The sequence below is a fragment of the Schistocerca serialis genome, chromosome 4 (assembly GCF_023864345.2).
Source record: "Schistocerca serialis cubense isolate TAMUIC-IGC-003099 chromosome 4, iqSchSeri2.2, whole genome shotgun sequence".
NCBI lineage: Eukaryota > Metazoa > Arthropoda > Insecta > Orthoptera > Acrididae > Schistocerca > Schistocerca serialis.
The window spans coordinates 716,130,165-716,153,234 of NC_064641.1; the positions used below are offsets into that span (position 1 = coordinate 716,130,165).

At 38.3% G+C, this 23,070-nt stretch overlaps 1 protein-coding gene across 3 annotated transcripts in view; it reads right to left on the minus strand.

Moving 5' to 3' along the window:
• Positions 1-23,070, minus strand: part of LOC126473239 (uncharacterized) — an 88,899-nt gene that overhangs the window by 58,712 nt on the left and 7,117 nt on the right. For all 3 annotated transcript variants that reach the window (XM_050100154.1, XM_050100155.1, XM_050100156.1), the window contains one exon: positions 3,013-3,492. In XM_050100154.1, coding sequence (XP_049956111.1) covers positions 3,013-3,412 — 400 coding nt within the window. In that variant the 5' untranslated portion in view covers positions 3,413-3,492. The remainder of the gene's footprint in view (positions 1-3,012; positions 3,493-23,070) is intronic.

A 23,070-nucleotide genomic window follows, 5' to 3' on the forward strand; every position in this document is an offset into this window, starting at 1 on the left:
TTATTATTTTCTCCACAACTGCCGAGGAACACAAACAACACCTCCAACAGGTTTTTGGTAGATTGGCACGGCATGGAGTTGAGATTAATCATGACAAATCCCAAATGGAGAAGCCAGAGGTTATTTTCCTGGGACATTTGGTCAATAATGAGGGCATTTGTCCCACCTCAGCTACAGTACAACAAATACTTGACCTTCCCCTCCCTCAAACCTATAAAGAATTACGTAGATACCTCCGAATGGTACATTTTTTTAGACTCCACGTTCCACATGCGGCATCTCTTCAAGCCCCTCTCATTGAGGCCTTAAAGGGAAAGAATACCACAGGTGACAGACACATAGAATGGGATCAGACCATGCAGCGAGCCTTCGACTCTCTTATGTACGCCTTGGTGAACGCTATTACCCTGTCTCACTCTCACCCTGACGCCTCCCTGACAGTAACCACAGACGCTAGCGATAATGCCATTGGCGCAGTTTTGCAACAGACCCTACCAACAGGTACTACACCCCTGCGTTTCTTTTCAAAAAAGCTCACCAAAATGCAAGGAAAGTGGTCCGCATTTGATCGTGAACTTTACGCCATTTATTAGGCCGTAAAGTACTTTCGTACAGATATTGAAGCCCGACTTGTGACAGTTTACACAGATCACAAGCCTCTTGTCGAGGCTCTCCGCAAACCAGCATTAGATGTACTACCCAGAAGGTTTTGCCATATGGATTTGATATTACAGACTTTCAATATATCAGGGTTAATGACAATGTTGCAGCAGACTACCTGTCATGCCTGTCCTCCCTGAAGACAGCCATTGATCCTCACGGCTTACACAAGCTCCAGCTATCTGACCCAGAGATACAGCACCTTCTCTCTGACTCTGATACTTCCTTACAAATTGCTCTACTTCCATTCCCTAATGATGATTGCTCATTGCATTGTGACATTAAAACAGGTCATCCTCGTCCTATAGTACCTAAAGCTCTTAGGAAAGACGTTTTCGACACAATCCACAGTCTCGCTCACCCGAGCATTTGCGCGACTACGCGCCTCATTACAGAGATTCACGTTTGGCCTAATGTAAAAAGAGATTGTAATTGGTGGGCGAGAGCATGCATACCTTGACAGAAAGCCAAAATACACAAACATACTAAGCCCCCATTAGGCAAATTTACTGTGCCCTCAGGTAGATTCCGTCATGTCCATTTGGACATCGTCGGTCCGTTACCGATATCTAACAACTTCCGTTACTTACTGGCCATCATAGATCGTACCACACGTTGGGCCGAGGCTATCTCCATCGAGGACATTATGGCCGACACTGTAGCTAACGCTTTTGTCCACCATTGGCTTTCTTGTTTTGGTTGCCCTACTTCACTTACCACAGGCCAGGGGAGACACTTTGAATCTAATCTGTTTAATTGCCTCTGTCAACTGTGTGGTATCAACAAATTCAGAACTACAGCCTATCACCCACAATCTAACGGCCTAATAGAACGATGGCACTGTACCCTGAAGGTCGCTCTCATGTGTCATTCTTCCTCTTGGACTGAGGCACTCCCCTGGGTCCTTTTAGGATTGAGGACGGTTTTCAAAGAAGACCTTAAAGCGTCAGTTGCTGAGATGGTACACACAGAAAACCTCACACTTCCGCCGGATTTTCTTGATGATCCTCCTGTACTGCCCGAGGGTCAACTTCCCGAGTTGGTACGACAGGTTCGACAGCATATCACCAAGTTACGTTTTCCGCAACCTTGATCGCATGCTACCCCTCCGGCTTTCATTCACCCACACCTCAGTTCTTGTAACTATGTGATGCTTAGAGAAAACGCCGTGCGTCCACCCCTTGCTCCACCCTACACTGGCCCATAACGGGTTCTGTCACGCTCTGAAAATACTTATAGGATCCTCTTTAAGAACAAACCATCTGTCGTCTCCATTGAGCACTTGAAACCAGCATGGATCCATAACGACACCGACATACACGATAATGGATTTGTTTTGCAGGAAACTTCAGAGACCTGTCCTCTCCCTTCTCCACAAGCTAATCAAACACTCTCTGCAAGTCAAGGCCCCCCTCTTCTATACTTCACACCTGCGAGTGCCAGCAGTAATGAACTAGTGTTTCAAGTGAACTTGAGTCACTATGATGTGCACTCTATAAAAATACAACTTGTGGACACTTTTCTTTTTTTATTTGAAATTCAAAACAATTCTGTGCCATCTGACCAGAAAGACATTAAGCTATTACAGTGCTTCAATGTGGCTCCTGGTACTTCACAAAATGACATTTCAGCCTATGTAGACTCCAATAATGTTTTATTTATAAGAGAAAGCCCCCCCCCCCCCCCCCCTTCTCCTTCACCTTCCCCGAATCCTCCTACCCCTATTGCTATCACCCGTGCTGGCCGCACAGTACGGCCACCTCTCAGACTTCAAGATTACGTCATGCCTTAAATGTTTACCTTCCCTGTATCACTTACTCCTCATCACTCCTCCTATGTGCTCTGTGCTCCTGGTGGGGGGGGGGGGGGGGGGGTCGCTCTGTGGCAGAACTGCCAGCTGCCAGAAAATATTAATATCTTTGCTTTTTTGTACTTCGTTTTACTTACTTTGGTTGTTGACTAGTTGGTGTGAGACATTCGTCATGACTGTTACCGTGATTGTTGAAAACTATTTCTTTGTGTTTTGATTTATCTTGTGCAAATAAAAATATTACATAGTGAAAGTAAATGGTGTTTTCTGTGTTATAAGTATAACACTCGCCATAGAATCTTAAAGTAATCAGCATGGGACAGTATCCAGCTTATCAATACGTTCTGAGGTTAACCAGCTAAAACTCAAACATACTGATTCAACAGAAGTAGTATTACTAAGAAAAAACAGGTCACATTACACATACACATACATGTGAAGAATCTTTTACCATTTTTAAACTTATTTTTCCATACATGCCTAAATTGTCATAGCAACCAAACTATTATGTTTAAATCACTATTAATCTCAGAATAACTTACGGGTACTTCTCTTAGCGGCTGCTAACTTTTGTTCCATCCAAGTGTCTACTTTCTTTTGTTGTTCTAAGGGATCCTTTGAATGCCTCACGACTGATAAAGAGTTCTGCAACTCCTTTTTAATTTTTTCTTGTTTTTTAGCTGCTTCCTTTTTTTGTAACCATGCAATCCAAGTTTCTTTGCATCGTTTCTCTTTCTTTATTTGGTCCTCTTCCCTGCTCTTCTTCTCCTTTTCTCTTTGTTCTTTTGCTAACTGTCTCTTTTCAGTTTCAAGTTTGTGTTTTTTTCTGTACCATTCCCGCCATGCTTTGTTACCATCAGTGTCATGTTCATCCATATACAGGAAAGTAAAGAAAATATTGTTCACTTTACTTTTTCTTTTAATTGTAAAAATTTTCTGCATTAAACAGAAATCATGAAGCTCTGCTCTTTAAGAAGAAATGTGAAGTTCTTCCCTTTAAGCAAAAACACACTGTTGACCAACTAAAAAAAAGGAAACAAAAGAAATCCATTATAGAAAGAATAAGTTAACAGTCAACAAACTTTAATTGGTACTGTGTTTTTGCACGTACTAAAATTATATATGATATTTATTTTATTCCACATTTTGAAAAAGTATTAATCCTACCCTTTACACATTTTGATATAACTGTTGTAAGAAAGGCAATTGAGTATCATAAAATGCACAAAGCTGTTACAAACAGGGAAAGTAATCTAGCAAAACCAAGAGAGATATGTCACTTCATAGCAGGCAGTACTTGGTGTAAGTAATATAGTTAAGCTAACTTGAAAAAAAATATCAATTTAATGTTGTAGTCATATATTATTCAGGAGTGGATAGATTCTTCTTCTACATAGTGTAAATTACAGTTAACACAAAATACTCAGACTTGCTGTTTGTGACTTCCTTTTTGCTCAACATAACTACTGCTGTTTTTATTCTGTGTTCAGGCAGATAAACTGGTGTAATTCAGAAGTGGCAAACATGAAGTGGTTGTTGTATAGAGGTCGGGTAATAAAATATCTCACAAAATTTCATAGTTTACATGAAAACTACTAAAAATTTTATCCATTCCATTTCAATATAATTATATGGGTGAATTGTGTTAGATGTAATGCCATATTGAAACTTCATAACAGATTAAAACTGTGTGCTGGACTGAGACTCAAACTCAAGATCTTTGCCTTTTGTAGGCAAGTACTCTACTGACAGCTGCCCCAGCATTACTCATGACCCATCCTTACAGCTTTACTTCTGCTAGTATCTCATCTCCTACCTTCCAGAGCTCACAGAAGTTCTCCTGTGAAACTTGTAGGACCAGTACTCATGGGAAAAAGGATATTACAGAGATATAGCTTAAGCATACCCTGGGAGTTGTTTCTAGAACGAAATTTTTACTCTGCAGTGGAGTGTGTGCCCATATGAAACTTGCTGGCAGATTAAAACTTTGTGCTGGATTGGTACCCAGACTCGGAACCTTTGCCTTTCAGTGGCAAGTACTTAACTGACTGAGTCATACATGTAGTTTCATATCAACACACATTCAGCCACAGAGTAAAAATTTCATTCTGAGAACATCCTATGGCTAAGCCACTTCCCTGCAAAATCTTTTCTTCCTGGAGTGCTAGTCCTGTAAGTTTCATGGGAGAACTTCTATGTGATTTGGAAGGTACGATATGTGGTAATGTCAGAAGAAAAGATTCACAGATGGGCCATGAGCCATGTTTGGGTAGCTCAGTCAGTAGAGCACTTCCACATGAAAGGAAAGGTCTTGAGTTTGAGTCTCAGTCCACCACATACTTTTAATCTCCCAGAAAGTTTCAGATCAGTGCACACATTGCTAAAGAGTGAAAAATTAATTCTGTAACACCCTGTTATTTCATTAACATTTCAAGACAGAGGAACAAGGTGTTTGGCAAATGCTGTAATTTTGTTGTGTGGTTAATACTATTAACTACTGAAGCAAACATTGTTTTTCGAATGGGACTGTAATTTTTTAATGGTATTTGACACCTCTTCTAAAGGCAAGTACACTGATATGAAACTTGTTAATTCTGACAATGACATTTTTTTGTACAAGTATCTTAGAAATATGCTACATTGAGAGACCCAAAGGGTGGTATCTTCCATGGCAGCATAACCACTGCTTAGCAGTCCTTTCATACCAGGCTATGTAGTTGTATCAAAACCTTTTGACTGCTTAATTAGCAGAAAATATGTTGTGTACTGCTGGGCCTACTATCATATGACAGCTCATGTCTGCTTCAGCATTTCTTGCATGCAGTCATGTACACCACTGAGGAAAAATTTTGTATAATACTTGGATAAGATGAATGTTAAAGGCATACTGTCAGAACAGTATGATTGTATGGGGATACCTACCCTAATTATCAGTATTCAATGCACTGGGCAACTGCATGTATTTCAGAACACTAGTGTGAACTGCAAGTTTGAATACCAGAGGAAAAGTAAGATTAGTTGGTTGGTTTAAAAAGGGGGGAAAGGGACCAAACTGCAAGGTCATCAGTCAAAAAGTAAGAGTACTGTAACTGATAGAGCACACAATAAAGCTGTTATGGCTAAAGCACTTATGAACCCACAAGGTGGCATGGGATGTATGTAGGATCTGTCAGAAGAGTGACATTCACATCATGCATTGACATATGTTTCGATCTGGAATGTTGTACAGAATTTTTTCAGTATCCTCTGTCATACTTGAAAGATGATGCTATCTTTTTCAAACATGTGCTCTTTACCAGTGAAGTAATGTTTACCAATCACAATAATAAAAACTTAATAATAGCAAATTGTGTATCAGAAAATCCTGCTGGCTTCATCAGGCACAGCAGCAGCAGCTGTGGAGCCACAATTATGCCAGACAATTGGTGCCAACAAATTGCTGCAGCATGCACCACTATGTCATCTATTGATGTCCTCTTGTCTGTTCATCTGTTCCTCAAACAGCAGCTGCAAATTATGGGAAACGGTTTGAACAGCTATTGAAGTAAAGCACTAAATTATGGTCTGTTGAGATAAGTATTTATTTCTTCGGTGATGGATAGTCACCAAATCATTGTAATATGTTTAGTTCATTAACCCGTGTATTCCATTTAATTACAATTTCAGACAGTATTTGTAGCCACACTTATCTGACACAACCAATACGCCATGAAACTATCTCAATCCTTTATGAAACTTTTAGCCACTTTGGACATGACAGATGAGATAATATACATTTTATCCATGGACCAGATGCTTTTTTGTGGAGAACAGACAGACAAAATGTCACTTTCATTCATTCCAAGCATGCTGCAGAAAGCCACAATGCAGGTTTAAATAGTGAACTACATGAGGAAAATGCATGTTTTTCTACAAACACTATTCTCTTAAACATGAAGGCATCCACCTATTTAAAGTAGCTTTCCTACTCACCCTCTCACTGACTAACAGTTAGTATATTGGTATGCGTAAAAAAAAAATTGTAGTTGACCCCTATCTCTGCCTAGAAAAATTAGACTTTTATCTTGGTAGCATTGGCTAATCTTCTTGTAACATATAATAACGGGGCCTGGGATGGTAATTTGACTTAGCATTGTTTATACCACAATAATGGATTCTGGCTGTGTTACCTCTCAATTTTGGCACATTTCTCAAAAACTTTTATGAAAAGTTTAAACCCCAACATCAACAAGAATTATAACAATGTACTCACCTTTTCAAGAGTTTCTAATCCTGTCACAAAAGTACAACATTCCATTAAACATATTTTGGGTAATATCACAGTATTAACCATGTAACAAAATTGGGCCCAATTCTGAGTACTATTATATGCTTGAAACCTTAATTCAGTATCTTGAACAGCCACAAAATAAAATAGGCATATCTTGTGTGACACTCCATATAATGCATTAATTTTGAAAGTTTTCAACAATCAAACACCACAGGAATTATCCCAAAACAATGGGACAGACAAGAAGAACACATTTCTACATCTACTTTTACATCTACATCCATACTCTACATATCACTTTGAAGTACATGGCAGAATGTACAACCCATTGTACCAGTTATTATGGTTTCTTCCCATTACATTCCTGTATGGAGCATGGGAAGAATGACTGACTGAATGCCTGTGTGCATGCAATAATTATTCTAATCTTATCCTCTGGATACCTATGTGAGAAATACATAGGGGATTGTAATATATTCCTCCAGTCATCAGTTAAAGCCAAATCTTGAAACTTTGGTAGTATACTTTCTCAGGATAGTTTACATCTCTCTTCGTGAGTCTTCCAGTTCAGTTCCTTCAGTATCTCTGTGCCACTCTCCCATGGGTCAAACAAACATGTGACCACTCATACCGCCCTTCTCTGAACACGTTCAGTATTCCCTGTGGGTCTTGTTTGGTACGGGTCCTACAAACCTGAGCAACATTCTAGAATCAGTCACATGAGTGATTTGTAAGCAATCTCCTTTGTAGATTGATTGCACTTCTCCAGTATTCTACCAATAAACCAAAATCACCACCTGCTTTACACACAACTGAGCCTTTGTGATCATTCTATTTCATTTCCCTACAATGTGTGTAACCCTCGAGTATTTGTATGAGTTGGCAGGTTCCAGCTGTGAATCACTGATGTTATAGTCATAGAATACTATCTTTTTTCATTTTCTGAAGTGCACCATTTTATATTTATGAACATTTAAAGTAAGTTGCCAATCTTTGCACCACTTTGTAATCTTATCAAGATCTGACTGAATATTTATGCAGCTCCTTTCAGACATTACTTCATTATAGATAACTTCATAATCTGCAAAAATTCTGGTGCTGCTATTGTCAACAAAGTCATTAATATACAACACGAACAGCATGGGTCCCAACACACTTCCCTGGGGGACACCTGAAGTTACTTCTATACCTGACAAAGACCCTCCATCCAAGGTAACATGCTGTGTCCTCTTACAAAAAAGCCCTTAATCCAATCATAAATTTCACTTGATATCCCACTATGATCAAAGTTTGACAATAAGTGTACATATGGTAACGAGTCAAATACTTTTCAGAAATCAAAAAATAATGGATCTACCTGACTGCCTTGATCCAAAGTTTGTTGTGAGAAAAGTATGAGTTGGACTTCATGTGATAGATGTTTTCAGAATCCATTCTGGTTGGCATTGAGGAGGTCATTCTGTTCAAGATACCCCGTTATGTTTGAGCTCAGAATATGTTCTAAGATTCTACAAAAAATTGATATCAAAGATATTGGACGGTAGTTTTGTGAATCATTTGTGCTACCCTTCTTGTAGACGGTTGTGACCTATGCATTTTTTCCATGTACTGGGGATGGTTTTATGTTTGAGGGATTTTCAATAGATTATAGCTAAAAGAGGGGGTATCTCAGCCACAAATTCAGCATGGAATCTGACAGGGATTCCATCGAGCCCTGAAACTTTGTTCAGTTTTATTGATTTCAGTTGTTTCTCAACACCACTGACACTAATACTTATTTCACACATATTTTCAGTGGTACAACGATTACACTGGGGCAGTTTTCCTGGGTTTTCATTCATAAAGAAATGTTTGAAAATAGAGTTAAGCATTTCAGCTTTTGCTTTGATACCCCCAGTTTCAGTTCCCATCTCATTCATTAGGGACTGGACACTAACTTTGGTACTGGTACCACTAACAGCCTTTGTCAACAAAGTCATTAATATACAACACGAACAGCATGGGTCCCAACACACTTCCCTGGGGGACACCTGAAGTTACTTCTATACCTGACAAAGACCCTCCATCCAAGGTAACATGCTGTGTCCTCTTACAAAAAAGCCCTTAATCCAATCATAAATTTCACTTGATATCCCACTATGATCAAAGTTTCTTTAGGTTTTGTGAAATATCATTTGACAACATTCTGCTACAGTAGTCATTGAAGACATCACACATTGCTCTCTTGACAGTCAAATGAGTTCTGTTCAGCATCTCTGTCTGTAACTTTACACTTTGTTTTACACCTATTTTGCAGTAATCTCTGTTTCTTTACAGTGATTGCATACCATGGAGGTTGTCTCCTATTATGAACTGTTCTACTGGATACATACCTATCCAGTGCATGGTCAACTACTCCTTTAACCTCTACATGTTCCTGTCCTGTGCTTAAAATTTCAAGTTTCTCATTGAGGTGTGACACAACAGATTTTTTTATCTAGTTTACTGAACATGCGTATCATTCTGCCTGTTTCAGTTGTCTTAAAGTGTTTCAGGTTGGCTTCTGTTGTGTGATGGTTTGTTATACTTCACCTCATCCACTAAACACTTAAAGAAGTCGGCACTTGAACACTCCTTTTGTATACAATGAATGTTTCTTACTGAATATTTGGTAACTGTTAAGTATTATTAATGAGGGTCCAGCTAGTCCATGCCCTGAATCTGTGTGCCTTCTTCCTCCGACTTTGCTCAGACTTCACCTCCTTACAGGCTGCAGATACTGCTCCTGAAAATTAACTTCTGTCTCATTCATTCCAATTCATAAATAAGAAGTGAGATTCAATTCACCTTCATATATTATCTTTAAAATTATAAATTTTTGCATGACAAATGAGGACAGCTACTGACTTGTATGCTGCCTCTCTGTAATACGTAGGTAGCAGATCTGATATTCAACTCGTTAATTAACAATTACAATACATTTATTATCTTTGACACTTCATGCTCTTAGATTTCATGGCGCTCCCTCTTCCGAACTGCCTGCTCCATAGAAACCCTATCTCCACCTAAGCAGGTAAGGTCATCTGACTGCTACCCACTTTCGTACTGTCACTGGTTTGTTAGCTCTGGTATCAGCACCTACAATTTAAAACTCCTCCCAACAGTCTCGTGCTCGCCACTATTGACTACTCTCAGCCACGAACATCTTTTCTCTGACATACGTATTTAAAGACATGATACCTCTCTTTCAAGGAATGGGATGTATCATTATATATCCCTCCACTGAGAGAAAAGATGTCATGACTATACATTTAACTTTAATTTATATACAAATGTTACATAAACAGATTTGATTGCTTCTTTGGTTTCTCCATTAATACACATTTCATTATACCTTATCACAAAACTCTTTTTTTTTTTTTTTTTTTTTTTTTTTTTAGAGAAGGTAAATATTATCTAAATTCTAGGATCAATTGTCAGAGCACTCTGAGATTACATTGTGTCCTCAGAAACTGGTAAATTACTTAACTTTAATAATTTTTATTTAATCAGTCTGGAGGACATGCTCTCTCATCCAGATTCTCTACCCTTATGCAAATAATAATACTCATAACATTTCTCAACACTGCCCTCCCAGGGATTAAGTGCTCTTTCCCGTAACTTCGTATGCTTGCTATCGCGATCTACCTCTTCCCATAAAGCAGTTGGAGTCCTCCCTTCATTGGGTCCATCTGAACCTGATATAAGTTCCTTTCTCTGGAGTAACTTACCCATGAACTCCCACAAAGTGCATCACATAGCTTCCTTACTATTACTTCTCTTTTTCTATCCCTAAAACTGTTTTGATTTACAAGAAGGGTTGTACAATCACAGCCCCTTCCTTCTTGTCATTATGATTATTAAACATTTGTGTGTCCACATTTTTTGCGTCATGCCATTGGTTTTTTGACTTTCCTTCCAGATATTTTTTTACTTCTCTTTTCTTTTGAAACTTTTGGTTAAACCTGATATTTTCATGATTCGTATCTTCCTGATTTGGACTATTCTTTGTATTATTCGTGGAATCTAGATTTTCCACAAATGATGACAACTCATTTACAACAGCTGAACTTTGGTACAAAATTTCTTTACGTACATAATAAGGTAGCCATCTCACAAGTACTTTAGATAAATGAACTTCATCCTGTGGGTTGTCTAAATATTTAGATCATATGAAATACCACTCAGTATACTTTTTAAAACTTTCCCACAAACTACTGTAGTGCTTTGAAATGAGTAATTCTAAAGCTAATTTTTCTTGCATCATTTGTCACCGGTATTTACATCTGAATTCTTCTTGAAAATTCTTCCGAGAAGTAAATTCTTCTGAGTGAGCATTCCACCACTCAGTAGCATCCTCTACTAGATAACTTAATGCTAAATATTTTTTCCAAGACTCCTCCCATTTTTGAGGTAAAGATCTTGAAAAAACCTGGAAGAAGTATGTTGGGTATACATCTCTGCCAGGTTTAAGATTTGGGAACTGTTTGTATAGGTTCCTGCAGTTGAGTAATTGTAGTTCTTCTAATAAAAGAATTTTATCTAAAAATTTCCCTCTACACTGACATTCTGTGATTTCTTGTCTTATTTTAGCCAACTCATCCCACAGTCATTTAAATTCATTATTTGGATGAGTTATTTCATCCTTGGAATGCTGTACACTACTTAAAGTTTGTGCACTCTCTTGAGATTTTTGATCTTCTAAGGCCTGTACTTTCTCCTCCAAACCCATAAAGATATCATATGAAGAAACAGAATCTCCATTCTCACTCCTTTCCTCTAAAAGTTCAGTAGGATTTTGTGCATCTGAGACATGATGCTTTACAAGTTTACATTCCTTTACTGCAAATTCTTACAAATTATCTACATCAGTATGAATTTCGCTAATATGTCCTTGAATTTCATTATGTACAAGGTCGCATTGTTGAAGCATTTCAATTTTGTTTTTAAAAACATTCAACTTATGATCTAGTGTATCTGCCAAACACTCCTCCAAATGCTCAAGTTTCTCATCAAATTGGTCAAATCTGTCATTATTACTATTAAGTATCTCCTCTTTGGATGACTGTATTTTAGAATTAATCTTTTTAAATTGATTTTGTATCTGCTTAGTAAATTCATTGAATTTTTCCAATTTCTTTTCTCCTGGTGTGATCATCTTTCTTGTGATGACAGGCATAAACTAATATTTTACTTCTCATCTCAACATGTTTATCATCTATATTGATATTTTCGATTTTAAAATCAATTGCATTCTACACAAACAACTCTTTAAATTGGTCGCAAGCACAGCTCACTATTAACTTTATACTGCGTGGCGTTGATGGACTGCTGGCTTCTCATGGCTGTGTGCTGTCAACATGCTGCACATGTGGTTTGCAATCTGCAGATGATTGCGTGCTGCTGACAAACTGCGTGTAGGCTGCAATGTGGCGACTACACATGCATTGCAATCTTTTGACAGCTGCTTGTAGACTGTGTACTGTTGTTAGGTGAATACTGGTTCATTTCTCCCCAACAGATTTTTTCATTTTTCACTCAATTTTATTATTTGTTTCTGATTCAGTTTGTCATCTGTACTGTATAGGATGCCTTTTGTTTTATTCCTGTTGCCCTTGGCAATGCATTTTCTCCTTGGCACTTTCTTACAAAATTCTGAGATTTGGCTTTTTCTTTACACATTACCTGTATTTTAGCTGCTAAGGTCGACACGTGAACTGTTTCACACTGGCATGTACTGTGAGGTGGTTTGTTGTACTTCACCTCACACACCAAACACTTAAATAATCTCCCTCCTGAACACTCCTTTTATATGCAATGTATGTTGCTTTCTGAATATTCAGCCACTGTTGCATATTATTAATCAGGGTCCAGCTAGTCTGTGCCCTGTATCCATGTGCCTTCTTCCACCATCTTGACTCAGACTTGGCCTCCTTACAGGCTCTGCAGGTAAAGATGCTGGAAATTAATTTCTCATTCTCTTTCACCCTCCACATAAATAAGAGGTGAGATTCAATTCACCTTCTTACATTATCTTTAAAATTCCACACAATGCATGATAGATGAGGACAGCTACCAACATGTATACTGCCTCTCTGTACTACATACATAACATATCTGATGTTCAACTTGATAATTAACAATGACAATACATTTCTTTGGCACTTCACGCTTTTAGATTTCATGGAGCTCTCTGTTCTGCACCATCTGCTCTGTGGAACTCTGTGGGCTTTCAAAAAAAAAAAAAAAAAAAAAAATTAAAGGTGGCCCTCAACTACGTATCCTCAGACTCAGAGATGAAATACTAAAAGTTTTGGATTGTTTCATTGTCTAGGGGTTGGGTATGTAGTTGCCACATTACGAGCCAAATACTGCTGAGTCTACAGTATACAATATGAATATACACATGAATCGAATGGTCAAAAGTTCCTATCACTCGGCAATTGGGAACTTTGAATGTAACATAGAGATTTATAAATGAAAGATTGCAATTAAATAAAATCTGCAGGTACTATTTCTAATGACTTTAAATGATGAGTATGACAGCAGAAGTACCTTTAAGAATGCCGTTTATTACTGCAAAACACTTACTGGAGTTGATGGTACAGCAATTAAATAAAATGCAAGTTGAATAACTAGGAAACAATAGATTCCTACTTCACGTAATTAGTTATGAGCAACAACATAGCTCGCAAGATATTCACTTCTAAATGCATACTAGGTCTTCACTGCAGAAGCCACGGAACTCTCACAAGTGCACAAGTCGGCACTACGAAATATTTCTATCTCCCGCGACCACGTGCAAACTGTTCTTCACTCTCCAAGTATTTCCTGCGACCGTCCATCGCGCCCTCCTGTCCAGCACACCCCCGTGCCCTCTGCGACCCGATGCTCCTTCCCCACTTCCATACAGTCTCTCCATTGTCTTCGGTAGTCACCTACCATAGTAACAAATGCTACGATTGACTAGAGCACTCCCGTCATGTCCTCAAGCCAACGCACACTCACAAACATATTGAAACACATATGAAACACTGGATTTACATTTAAATAACTTGAAATTAAATAAATATTCCTACTGCTGGACCATAAACGTGTTCTAACACATACTATTAAATACATAAACAGATTAAATAAACAAAATTGAAGGAATAGAAACACAGTACATATTTGACCAATTTCTTCATGAATAGTATATATCAGATATAAACAAAGACATAGACAAATAAATATATTTATAAGTGTATTTGCTACCATTTTTTTGTGTAACTGTAGAGTACTTATGGCCTGACGTGATCAATAGTAATAGGCCACTTTGATCTCCAATAAAATAACTCATGTACCATTCAAGTTACTTGCCTGTAATTCATATCAATTTAGGTTTACACTAATAGCTTTCTAAAGACATGTCAATCGCCAAAACGGATGAACCGTTTGGATTTTGGAAATTCGTTGCTGGCTGTTACTTACAGTCAGATACTAAACTTTAAACTAATAAAGATGTCTGCCATTATGGTTTCACAAAGTCCACCATCTTTGGCACTCACGGCAGACAAATATCCTTTGTCGACACAAAGCACCTTCCTCGACACAGCGTCAACATGAAATTCGCAGACACGCGGGCGGCCTGGACCACGCACTGGGGCTACTCCACTTGCTCCGGCTACTGTTCGGCACCAAGCGATTGCTAATGAGGCCCGGCTTGCCAAGCGGCCTGTGCGGCCACACCAACCCCGAACTTAGAATATTTTCAGGGTGCCACAACTCACCCATTACCTCACAACTCCTATCTATATCTCAGCAGGCAGGGTTGTCTGATTGCTACCCACATCTGTACGGTCACTGGATCGTTCGCTTTGGTATCAGCAGTTACGGTTTAAACACCTCCCAACAGTGGGTTGCTCACCACTTATTGACTACTCTCTGTCACAAACATCTTTTCTCTGACGTATGTATTTAAGGACGTGATACCTCTAATTCATTGAATGGGATGAATCACTACAGTCCTTTGTGCTTTGGTAATAATTCTTGCCACAATCTCGTCATGGTCACTAATATCAGTTTCAATGTGGAAATCCTCAAAGAGATGAGATCTATTTGTTACCATTACACCCAAAATATTTTCTTCATGAGGGAGGTAGTTTTCAGAGAACACATTTAGTAATGTTTCACAGGATGCCTTATCATGCCTACCACTAACAAAACTGTAATTTTCCCAGTTAATTGTTAGATGATTAAAGTCTTCACCAGTGATTACAGTATGATTCCGGAACTTAACATACAAGTGAACTGAGGCTTTCTCTAAGGTTTTTGATTACATCAGGAGATGAGTCTGGTGGGTGATAGAAGGTTCCATTTATCATTTCCTATAGAGTCTGCAGCTTCAATTTCTTCTTGGTGGATTTGACTTTCTTGTCTACCACGACATCACCTCCATTTCCCATTTGCCTATCCTTCTGATACACATTTAAATTTTCCACCAGAATCTCACTGCTATCAATTTCAGGTTCAAACAAGCTTTCTGTACCTAGTATTACATGATCTTCGATGCTTTCCAGGAGCGCTTCATTTATTTAAAAAGTAGAGTATATGCGTTTTATATTGTGCTGCAACATATCAAAATTATAAATTTTGGAATGGCAGTTTGTAATTTAAACATGTTATTTGAAGTAGAAATAAGAGTTTGTTTAACAGAGATAAAAATATTACGTGATAGTGTCCTTAAATCAATTTGCATGACAAGGGCAGTAATGCTAGGAACATAACTTACTTTTGATTGACAAGATCAACAACTCACAGGCCCTCATTAAGTTGTATTCTATGGGGAAGCATAACAAAAACTTCGTTAAACAGCCTAATTTTAATAACATGTCTAGACCTAAGAGTGATTTTTGTTGGTATTCCATGAAGGAAATAAATTGTTACAGCATCCTTACATTGTGCTTCTTGATAATAAAATACAAGTCAAGCAAAAGGACACAGCTGGTAATATTTCAAATATCGATTCTTTGAAATTTTAAAGATTTTAACAAAGCAAGGTGGGACCATTGTACCTGAAATGATTTACATAAAGAAATACTGATAATTGAACATCTGTCAAATACATGTGGAGCTAAATTTGTAGTGAGCCAATAGATGTTTTTTTGCAAACTGATACAGCTCATTTAAAAGTCCCCATTCGGCATTTCTTCATAAACATCATACTTCTTCTGAAAGTTTCCAAATTCAAAAATTAGTCATAATTCACATTCTTGTGATCCAGAACAATGGGATCTTAAATAATCCTTATTTCCAACAGTGAGTGCAATAGCTTTGTAGATAAAATTTTAGTGACTCCAAAAATGCTGACATCTATTAAAAGAGTTTGTAGCTTGTTAATTATTAGATTTGTAAACTTCATTTTTAGCAACTTTTGGCAAGCTCTGGGAATCCCCAAGGAATTAAAAATTAATTTGCATGAAACAGTGCCTATAATTTTGCCTTTTTTTTAGTAATACAGGTCATAGTTAAACCAATTTGCTCTTTTGCTTGTTTTCAGAGTTTGCTATCTTTCATCATGTTTATTAATGTGTAATATCAGATTCTGATTTTTATTCTTATGCTTGTCTACAAGCATACAGAACAATCCTTGTTTAACCATCAAAAGTCAACATCTCTGTGTTGTTGGTGGCGAGTCCACATTATATAGTCAACTTAATAACATCTCTCACTGTCTATCAGTCAAGATTTAGAATTATTCTGTGAATCAGTCCACACCTAAAAGTTAAATTGTCAACATCTCTGTGTCACTATCAGCCTCCAAGAAGTACTGTTATTATCTGTAGTCAATAATACAATATGAGAAATGAGGTGTAACTAAAATTAACATCAAGCTATTTGACAGACAGAGCCTGACTGTTGAGAGTATTGTAAACATGTTGCCAGTCTGTCAAAACATTCATAGTGCAGGTGCTGACCCATTATACATAAACTGTTAAAACTATTGACTGCAAGTTGATCATCACTATTTTACTGATGGCAATAAATGTGAAAGGACTGCAAATAGTACAGTGTTGTGTTTGTTGTTTAATAAACTGGTTTCTAAAACAAATTGTAACAAAAAACTGAAGGAACAGCAGAACTACTACCAAGGAAAAGCCCAGGTCAGTAACCTTACAAGCAGGGATAAAAGACAAGAAATGAACAGTTATTTACAACTTGTGGGGTTGGGGGTTGTTTGGGGGAAGAGACCAAACAGCGAGGTCATCGGTCTCATCGTATTAGGGAAGGATGGGGAAGGAAGTCGGCCGTGCCCTTTCAAAGGAACCATCCCGGCATTTGCCTGGAGCGATTTAGGGAAATCACGGAAAACCTACATCAGGATGGCCGGACGCGGGATTGAACCGTCGTCCTCCCGAATGCGAGTCCAGTGTGCTAACCACTGCGCCACCTCGCTCGGTTTTACAACTTGTACTGAAACTACATTGCAGTTATAAAAATTGAAGGACTTGAAGGGGAAGCAGTAGTTGAGAAGGGAATGAAACAGGGTAACAGCCTATCACTGATGTTATTCAATCTGTCTCTTGAACAAGCAGTAAAAGAAACCAAGAAGAAATTTGGAAAGGGAGAAGAAATAAAATTTTGAAGTTCGCCAATGACTGTAATTCTGTCAGAGACAGCAAAGGACTGTGAAGCACAGCTGAAAGAATGGATAATGTTCTGAATATCAACAAAAGTAAAACAAGGGTAACGGAATGTAGTGGAATTAAATTGAGTGATGATGATGGAATTACATTAGGAAATGAGAAAGTAAAAGTAATACATGAGTTTTGCTATTTTGGCTGAAGTGAAGAGGACATCTAATGCTGACTGGCTTTAGCAAGAAAAGCATTTTTGAAAAAGAGAAATTTGTTAACATCTAATACAAATTTATGTGTTAGGAAGAGTTTTCCAAAGGTATTTGTTTGGAGTGTAGGCTTGTATAGAAGTGAAATGTGGACGATAAGCAGTTCAGACAAGCAGAGAATTGAAGTTTTTTAAATGTAGTGCTACAGAAGAATGCTGAAGATTAGGTGGGTAGATAAAAAAAAAAAAAAATTGTGACACACCATCACTACACAACGGTATGCCCTTAGGCATCAAGGATTAGCCAGTTTGGTAACTGGGGGAAGTTTGGAGGGTAAAAGTTGTAGAGGGAGACCTAAGCATGAATAAAGAAGCAGGTTAAAATGGATGTACCCTGCAGTAGTTATTCAGAGATGAAGAAGCTTGCACAAGATCAACTAGTGTGGAGAGCTGCCTTGAACTAATCTTCAGACCACAGGAACAAGAAATAGCTACTAGAGAAAGACTTAACTTTAGAAGATAGAAGTGAATGAGCTATTCCTAGCTTTTTTAAGAAAAAGGGATAGATTTGGGAAGGAGTGGTGGTAGGGCACTCAGACCCCCAGGCTGAGAGGGATCAACCAACACACACACACACACACACACACACACACACACACACACACACACATATACCTCTAAGGCAGCTACATTGTGCCAGATGAATACACAGTGACAGGAGTGCAGTTCTACTGGTACACTGTGGTTAGTGCTTGTATCAGGTACAGTGTGTAAGGGGATAAAGATGATGTGGAGTGGGAAGAAGGGTTGGGGGAGTGTGGCGTATGGCTCGAAGGGAGACAGCAAGTTCATAAGGTAGGAATACAACACATCAGCTCTGGTTAGTTCAGGCAGTCCATGACGACGATGACGAGTGGATTGGGAGACGGCAGAACAGAGGAAAGGGAGACTGTGGAGAAGAGGGTGTCTGCTGAAAGGATCTAAATGACACAGTTGTGAAGCAGCCATTGAAATCAAGCACATTGTGCTCAGCAGCACGTTTTTTCACCACTGTATTGATAACTCTGCTCTTGGCCTCCCCAGTCCTTCTAAACTGGTATTCTGTTGTCCACCCAACCTACTCAATATTCTTGTCCATCACTACACCACACACAACTCCTTGCTACATTGCCACATCCCTGTGGAAGACCCAGGTGCAAGATCTGATTCACAGGCTTATCCTATCCAATCACAGGGAGACATACCTGTGACAGTAGCCAAGCCGTATATCAACTCAGTTGCAATTTCTGCACAGCAGTTTACGTGGGCATGGCAACCAGTCTACAGTCAACCCAAATAATAGGTCACTAACAAACTTTGACAAAGAAGAGAGTTGACTACCCTGTGACAATAACGTTGTTGAGCACAACATTCTCGATTTGAGTGGCTGCTTCACACAACCCATGCCATCTGAATAATTCCCTCCTGCACTAGCTTTTCTGAACTACATAGATGGGAGTTATCCTTGCAACATATCCTTCACAGCATGACTAATCATAAAGGTAGGGACCTTGGGGTAGTGGTAACGGTCTGGGAATCTCATACAGTTTGCCAAGGTTATTGCAAAAGTTAGGAGAATGACTGTGTATAGTGTGTGAAGGCAGCAATGGACAGATTATCTCATTTCAGGGCTTAACTTAAAGAAATAATAGCCTTGACATAGTAATGTATTGAGGCATTTGAGACCTGGTAAGTCCTGGGTGACAAGGGGGTGCTTCTCAGTTGTTTGGAAGTGGCAGCTATATTTGTCAGAAGGAGACAGCACAGGAGATTTGTCTGTGGACAAGATCTGTGGGGTAATGACAGGTTGATGAAAGCCTGGGAGAGCTTGTTGTTCAGGTGTTACGGGACTCAAGTGTGTTCACTGTCAGAACAGATACACTTATCACATATTCCTACGCTGCAGGAAAAGGAATGTTTGATGTGGAAGGGGTGGCAGCTGTTGAAATTGAGGTACAGTTGCTCATTGGTTGGTTTGATATGGACTAAGATTTGAATATGTGCTTCAATAAGGAAGAGGTCAATGTTAAGAAAGGTAGCTTTGTATTTGACAAAGGACCATGTGAAACTGAGTTAAGAGGAGAAGTTAAGCTGATGCAGAAAGTGGAGGAGTTCTTTACCATGAGTTCAGATCATAAAGGTGTAACCAACAGATCTATACAAAGCCAAAGGGCCTAGTTTTTGGGTGTTGAGAGATATCTTTACCACAGTATGGGTGATCGTGATTCCCTAGATTCATTTTTAGGTATTGCCCTTGCAGGTGATGTAGGTACAGTTGTGGATGAATTTGTCTTGGTGACAATAAATGAGTTTTAGGAAGACTTTCAAGTGGGTTTTGGGAGAACTAGTGTTCAAAACCCACATCCTTTCGTCTTTCCCTCTTTCCTGATGAAGCAACTGTGGGTTGCGAAAGCTGAGGGAAAGACGACAGGGTGTGGGTTTTAAGGGAGAGGGTAAGGAGTCATTCCAATCCCAGGAGCAGAAAGACTTACCTTAGGGGGAAAAAAGGACAGGTATACAATCGCGCACACACACACACGTATCCATCCGCACATATACATACGTGTGTGTGTGTGTGTGTGCGAGTGTATACCTGTCCTTTTTTCCCCCTAAGGTAAGTCTTTCTCCTCCCGGGATTGGAATGACTCCTTACCCTCTCCCTTAAAACCCACATCCTTTCGTCTTTCCCTCTCCTTCCATCTTTCCTGATGAAGCAACCGTTTGTTGCGAAAGCTTGAATTTTGTGTGTATGTTTGTGTGTCTATCGACCTGCCAGCACTTTCGTTTGTTGTCACATTATATATATAAAAACAAAGATGATGTGACTTACCATATGAAAGCGCTGGCAGGTCGATAGAAACACAAACAGACACATACATACACACAAAATTCAAGCTTTCGCAACAAACTGTTGCCTCGTCAGGAAAGAGGGAAGGAGAGGGAAAGACGAAAGGAAGTGGGTTTTAAGGGAGAGGGTAAGGAGTCATTCCAATCCCGGGAGCGGAAAGACTTACCTTAGGGGGATAAAAGGAAGGGTATACACTCGCACACACACACATATCCATCCACACATATACAGACAAAATATCTCTGCTTTTGTCTGTTTGTGTTTCTATCACCCTGCCAGCGCTTTCGTATGGTAAGTCACATCATCTTTGTTTTTAAATATATCTTTCCCACGTGATATATATGAGACATTTATGTCTGTGTGACATGTTGATTAATCTGGTATCCTATGGTCTAGGGAGAGAAAATAAATACTATGTGAAAAACTATCACTAAGTTGGCAGAAATAATGTAAAAAGACTTCATAAATTGATAGCAAAAAATAACGTTGCAGTGAATGCTTCACAGCACATTAGCAGGTGATCTGGATCCTGTCTCCAAATGCCTGCACCTCAGAACTTTCATCAGCACTTCACTACCTTGTTGGCGTGAATGTGATTTCTCCTTGTTACCTCATGCTTCTCATAAAGAAACCAGCATCTGTGCTGAAGTTTAGTGTTATACAGTAAATTATTTGAAGCATGGGAAAGAATGATTTTACAGCAACGCAGGTGGTTTCTGTCATTTTCTGGGCAAATTTCTAGCCTAGGCAATCAATCTCATTTAGATTTCAGTACTGCTGGTTATCCTCAGGGACATCACAGATCTTACTCAGTGACCATCATTAACATCTGACCAATAGAAGCAACCAGAAAATGATGAATTAATTTTACCTGAGTTCTGTTGTTGTAGATATTTCACAGACTTTTCTGTTCTTTTCTTTGTGTAAGACAGTACACCCTTATATGATGTGCATGAAGAATAATTAAAATTCTTACAGCAAGTGTGAGGGGCCCCTTAACAAATATGACTAACAGGAGATATTGAATGGATGCAAATGGCAGCACGAATCATTACAGGTTTGTCTGACCCATGGGAGAGAGTCATGAAGAGGCTGAAATAACTTAACTGTGCGATGTTACAAGATAGATGCAATCTGTTCTGCAAAAACCTACTTAAAAAATTTCTAGAATCAACTTTAAGTAATGATTATAGGAATATATTACAATCCCCTGCATATCACTCTCATGGGGATTGTGAAGACAAGATTAAAGTAATTACAGCATGAATACAGCCATTTAAGCAATTATTCTTCCTGTTCTCCATATGTGAATAGAACACGTGAAAGCCACTAATAAATGGTGCAATGCGATGTACTCTCTGCCATATAATTCACAGTGGTTTACAGACTATAAAAGTAGATCTACGGTAGCTGTTTCAGCATTATTTAAATTCATACACAGAATCACTGCAGTCTTGTGTTGTTGTGTGATGCACACAAAATTACATTTTGCATCCCACATCAGTGTAATTGGCACATCAACATAGTTCACTTTCACTTTGATGCAGTGTTTTATAACTATCTGATACACTGGCAGTTCATCAATAACCATAAACTGATGCACACAGAGGATGAACAATTTTCGTAACACTGTATGTAAGTAAAGAAGCAATTACAGGTTTATATGGTATCCTAACTAATAATTACAGTTTTACACTCAACGGATTTTTCAATAGTCTTCCAAAAGCTTCCCATTCTGTTCGCAACAGTATATTAAAAATTGTTTTTGCAGAGTATTTTAATGCAAAAGCATACTACTCCATGTAAGTGTGTGAGGAAGCAGATTTAAGTGACATGCAGTTCTAACTAATTGCTTTCATACTAAGTTTTAACAAATCAATGGTTAAAAGATTCCTGCATATATAATTTTCACATTGTATGTAACAATGAGTCACTGATGTAAATGTCATAACATTTTATGTACCACATCTCTCAGCGTTACAAATAAATATTTACATCAATAATATGTTAAATGTTCTCAGGTCAATAAACTCTACTCTGTTCTAACACCTTTAAAACAATATTTATTATGTCTCAAGCCAGTATAAAAACAAGTTATGAATATACAAGGGAAGTTCTGGCAGAATATAAACACTTCTGGAGTAAAGGCGATCAGTCACGAACTGCAGAAGCACTGAGTCACCTATAAGCACACGCAAAACAGAGAGAACTTGCTAGCTTTTGAAATAAATCTTTGTGAAATATGAGTACAAATACACACACAAAACATGTAATGTAATAATTAAAATATTCCTCAGTCTGAGCACAACAGCAAAATTTTAAAACTATAATAGTTTAACACACGAACAGCTTTTTATGCACTTCTCCTTTTTAAACTTATTATTTTCTGTCTATTACACTTTTTGGTTAGTTTACTGTTACATTTTTTAGTTTTCACTAGCTTAGCACTCGGTGTTTCTCTTGTTCTCTTGCATAGGCTTGTATGACATGCAATTTTTTTTTTTATTTGATTTGATTGAATTTTTATGTTGTTCACAAACTGCAACACCTTCTAAGCTTTTCATGCTAATTAAAGCCATACAAGCATGGTGTTTTCCAAAC